The sequence below is a fragment of the Coenobita brevimanus genome, chromosome 66 (assembly GCF_032717465.1).
Source record: "Coenobita brevimanus isolate Jiangsu-jjx chromosome 66, ASM3271746v2, whole genome shotgun sequence".
NCBI classification, from domain to species: Eukaryota; Metazoa; Arthropoda; class Malacostraca; order Decapoda; family Coenobitidae; genus Coenobita; species Coenobita brevimanus.
This window is the reverse complement of record NC_137019.1, coordinates 20524519-20529780: the sequence shown is the minus strand read 5'-3', so window position 1 is coordinate 20529780 and position 5262 is coordinate 20524519. Positions and strand designations below refer to the sequence as shown.

At 45.4% G+C, this 5262-nt stretch overlaps 1 protein-coding gene across 1 annotated transcript in view; it reads left to right on the top strand.

The window, feature by feature from the left end:
* Nucleotides 1–363: 363 nt before the first annotated feature.
* Nucleotides 364–5262, top strand: part of N (neurogenic locus Notch protein) — a 194190-nt gene continuing 189291 nt past the window's right edge. The window contains exons 1-3 of the mRNA XM_080276724.1: nucleotides 364–429; nucleotides 3984–4143; nucleotides 4906–4984. Coding sequence (XP_080132850.1) covers nucleotides 364–429; nucleotides 3984–4143; nucleotides 4906–4984 — 305 coding nt within the window. The remainder of the gene's footprint in view (nucleotides 430–3983; nucleotides 4144–4905; nucleotides 4985–5262) is intronic.

Here is a 5262-nt window from a genome sequence, read left to right as displayed (position 1 = left end):
CTCTCTCTCTCATGCTTATGTTTATGTGGGCGTATTTTTAATGATATTCCGGTATACATTGAAGACGGTATGATGCTTCCACTGGCGCTCGGGGAAAAATGTGAATGCGGATTTGTGGATGGAAGCATTAATATGTATGTGGCTTGGGGATGGGCAAACCTGAAGTCTTTATTTTCACAGCGATCCCTCGTCCTCCCTGGCCGCACAAAGCCGCTCCATCTTTACACTTCACAGTTATATTCATGTTTATTAATCGTATATTTAACTCAAGGCTGGATTACATTCGGCCTCGAGGGAAGATGGAGTGTGAAAGGCCCTTGATTGCAACCATCGTGTGAGCATTGGTTTTTGTTTACCAGAAAAATGTTGGGACCCAAGGAAGGGGCGAACATAAAGCGAGGCGATGAAGTTAGATTATTGCGAGTGTTGGTGAGTGTATGCAGAAAAAGTGTCCGGACCAGTTTGTTCTGTGGGTGGTGGTGGTAAAGGTGTGGGTTGGTGGTGGTGATGATGATGGTGTGGGGTGTTTGTGGCGATGGTGATACTGTGGGCTGGTGGTGGTGGTGGTGGTGGTAAAGGTGTAGGGTGGTGTTGATGGTGGTGTCGTTTTGGTATTGGTGCAGTGATTTTGGCTGGAACATTGTATTGTTGGTGGTGATGTCTTTGGTTGCAGTGGTGATGCTAATAATCGTGCCAGTTTATGAGGAACTCTTGTTGTTGATGGTGTTTGTAGTAGAACTAAGTGTTGATGATGCTGTAAAAGCTGGCATATGGATGGTGAAGCGAATGTAGTAGTTTGTACAATAAATAAAATTGTGCTGACGTGAATATGAGATATAACAGTGATGGTGATTATAGATAATTATGGTGTTAGAAATGATTATTGTAAATGGTGTTTTTTGGTGGATGAGAGTGTGCGGGAGGTAGGAATTGGTTTGGGTATTGATAGTAACACGTGATATTCATGGTAGAATTTGTGATATGCTTGTGAGAGAAGGGGTAGGCTGTTGCAGTAGTAAAGACAGAGATAACTGTGATAGTGAATAATTGATACTGCGGGTGTGGATGGAATTCTAGTTGCAGTTGTGATGGTGGTGGTGGTGGTGAGGTGGAAGCAACGTGTGAGAGTGAGAGTGTTGCGCCCGGCCCGAAGTGGGTCAAGCGCCCCAACTCCCCCCGTCCCCCTCACCCAGTCCTCATCATCATCTCTTCTTTCGTTTTCTCTCTTTCTGTCACTCCCTTCTCCATCCGCCTCCCTTTCCGTTTCCTCCTTCCAGGTGCATCATCTCGCTTTTCGTTAATGGAGTTGGTGTTTTGAGTGACTAGTCTTAACACTTGGATATACAGCTTAAACTACTGTATACTTTGTTCTTTGGAACCAAGAGAAAGATATTGGTTCTTAGTACAAGACGGGCAAAACAAAGTACGGTTGCCCGTTGCTCTCAACTCCCTCTTCCTTACCCCTCCCTACCTACTACTAACCCCCCAGGATCCCCCACTACCCACGCAACTCCCCCTCCCAGTACCCACGACCTACCCATGTTGCCTCACACCCACACCAGGGACGGCTGCGGGAGGTCGGGGAGGGAGGGGGAGAGAGAGAGGAGGGGGGGGGGAGATGATCTTGCAGTACGGTGCCGTGGTGCCGTATGCTCCACGCTGAACACCAAGATGCCTTTTAAGATACAAGATTCTCAGACCTTGCAGCAGAAATGAAGCTCTTATTTCACGTCAACAGCAGCAAATCAGAGGGTGGAGATATGCTTGCTACTTTACTATCTTACTTTTTCTAGCTGCCACACTCCACACAAAGACTGTGCTATATTACCTCACTTTTTCTCGTCTTGCTCTTCACACAAAGGCTCTGCTAGTATATACGGTATGTTTCGGGACTTTACTGCATATTCCACATGCAAATCTTTCTGTTTTCGCATTTGTTTTGACTTTTTTTTTCCACCTAAGTCTTGAATTTTTGTTCGCACTCTCTTGTTCCACTCCCTACCTTCTCCTCCATTCCCAGCTCTCACGATCCTCTGCCATTTTCAACCCCCCCCCCTCTCTCTCTCTCTCTCTCTCACCCCCACCCACCCACCCACACACACACACACACACACACACGCACGCACGCACGCACGCACGCACGCACGCACGCACGCGCACACACACACACACACACACACACACACACACACACACACACACACACACACACACACACACACACACACACACACACACACACACACACACACACACACACGCAGTTTCTGTCCTCAACTCTCTGCAGACTTGTCATCCTTTACTCTGTTCCTGTAATCCATCGCAAACGCACACATCCTACTTTTTCTTCACTACTTCCGTCTACATCCGGTCCCGATTTTTTCATTTCCGGTAGTCTTTTTCTCTTTCTCGTATGACCTTTACCTTTTCGTTGGCTATATCCATCCTAAAGGTTGTACGCTTTCTCCATCCCTTTAGTCCTTTTCCCACTTCACACACAGCTTTCTCGTTGTTACCATGCTCCATTTTACCCTTCCGAATACTTCTCCATTTTAGTTCCACATCGATTTTCTCTCAAAACACCAGTCTCAGCCACTACAGTCTGATAATTTGTTTGATTTTATTCGTACTCTCTGTAGACTTCTGTTTTTAGGAGAGGATTTTCGATAAAGCCTTTACCTACCCGTTCGGTACAAGAGGCCTTTCCTAAGTTGAATGAAATTGTCTGGAGATAAAAAAAACAACCAAATTAGTACATTGTCTTCAGCCTCACCTTTCCTTCTTACATTTCGGCCATTCATTTACTATCCCTTCCTGTCCTTTTCATATTTCCATTTAGTTCATTTACAGTTCCCTTCCTTCCACCATCCATTTTCGTCCTTGCTTTCATGTTCACGTCTCAGCCCCCTCCCTCCTATCACTATCCCCCTCTGTTGCCTCTTAATCCTCAGTCAACCTCCCTGCTTCCGTCACCATGTCCTCTCCAGAGTTCCTACATGTCCATGCTATACGCCACACTCCTCTCCCTTTTCCTATACCTCCCTTCTAATACTGTACTTCCCCATTCCCCAGTCCCGCTTTCCCTCGTCTCAAGCATCAGGATTTCCCCTTAAAATGTTCAGTTTGCCTTTACCTCCATCGCTACCCTTTCTCCATACCTCCCCCCTATCTCATGTTTCTTCACTTTCTACTCCCTACTTTGGAACACTCAGTTTACTTTTCCATCCATCCTTATCTTTGCTCCATTCTCTCTCTCTCTCTCTATCTCTATCTTTTCCACCCCTCACCAATGGCTTCTTTCTCCGTACCTTTAGTCCATTCCTTCACCCCTCCACCTTATCCATTCCACCCTTGTGTCGAAAGGAAAGGCGAGATGGTGGGGGTGGGGTCAGGATGGGTGTGGGGTTAGGGGGTGATGTCTTGGTTTGGTGAGCCTTGCAGCAGCGTGACTTACGTGATGGAGCCAAGGAGAAATGCTTACGAGTGACCCTGTGTGGGGGAGCAGGTCCTTGTTCGGGTCACTTCGTTAAAGCGACACTGAATAAGCTAAAGTTGTTGCTGCTGATGATTTTTTTCAAGTTTGGTTTTGGTTGTGTCTTGTCTTACCATTGTTTATTATTATTATTATTATTATTATTATTATTATCAGCAGCAGCAGCAGTAGTAGTGGTATTATAGATGCTCATTGTAATTCTACGTATTTTAGTTTGCCGATACATTGTACCAGTAAACAGATTTTATTTCCACGTCATTGTTCACTTTCTACGACGTGGTCGGATCTAACTGCATAACAGTTTCCTCTGTACAGTATGTAGTAAGTTCTTTTAGTCCTCCTAGTCCATTGTTAGGGGCTGGGTCATCGTGCGACCATTGTGTGTGTATCCCTGACCAGGAGCGACGGCTAATGTTGTGGTAATGGTGGGTGGGAGATAGGAGTGCCGTGATTGGCTGGCCGCTCCGTGACTCGGGCTGTCATAGGCTAGCAGCGGCAGGTGTGTGGAGGTGGCAGCGGCGCTCTGTGGTTTAGCCAGACTCTCCGATTCTCCTCGCATCTCATACTTCCTTATGATTTTATTTTTTCTTATGCGTGCATCTCATTCCCTCATTTCTTTGCTCTACTGTGTCTTCTGTTGTTTTTCCACGGTTTTACACTATCATCCTTAATTATTTACCTACACTATTCCAACACTCAGTAGGCTGTGTCGCATATCATTACTGACTAATCTCTGTTTACGTCAGTGGCACCGGTGTTCCCCTTGCCTTGCACTCATGTTCTTACTTACGTATCGTCTCTGCCTTGTGTTCGTGTGGTGTATCATATCTTATCTGTGTCATGGCTCGTCACTGCCACCTTTTCCCCTATCAGTGACGGTGCAGCGCGTATCGAATTGAGCTTCTTGGCTGGTCATTGTTTGTACAGTGGTAAAGCGGACCTCCGTGTCCTCTAACCTAGCTGTCAGAACTTTTTGTTTATATTTGTCTACAGTGACCCTTCTGTTTGACCTTTTTTTCGTTTATTATGTATAAAAGGCCTTATATACTTCATATGTGTAACTAACAGTATTCACACAGTCTTTCATAAACACACACACACACACACACACACACACACACACACACACACACACACACACAGATTTTTCTTCGTTCCATGTGTGGCAATGTGGACATATTTCACGGTTAACCTCAGGAAGAAAAGAACAGTTTCTCTAGTCGGCATACTTTTGCGCAAGATTTATATGATTAAAATACAGTATGTTTCACTTTAGGGTATTCATGTGTATCGGTATATGAATTGTGCATTAGATGTTTTACTGTTGTGATTTCATATATCCTGGCATGTTTGTACCGCACTCTATTGTATGTGTTCCCTAAATACTTACTGATACTTTTACGTTGTTTCAGGCTTCATTTCCTGTTCCCCGAATCCGTGCAAGAACAGTGGCACCTGCGTCTCCAACCCTGGGGTGGAGTCCTCCTGCGAGTGAGTACACATTTCATTACTTTGGCTGCAGACGTGCCCGTAACAGGAAGTCCACCTTCCTCGGGTCTCATGGCTTTTCCTGCATGAATATCCTCTCAGCTTATGTGATGTCTTTCATTATCCTCTGGGAAGTACTGAACCCCCACTTGTCGAGCCCTGTTTTGAATGCATTTTTTCAACCTTTTTATTGTCATTTTTTCTACCTCCAGACGACTTCGTTAACTTAGGAGAAGCCATTTGTAGTCACGGGGTGTGAGAGATTGTCAGCCACTTCACGA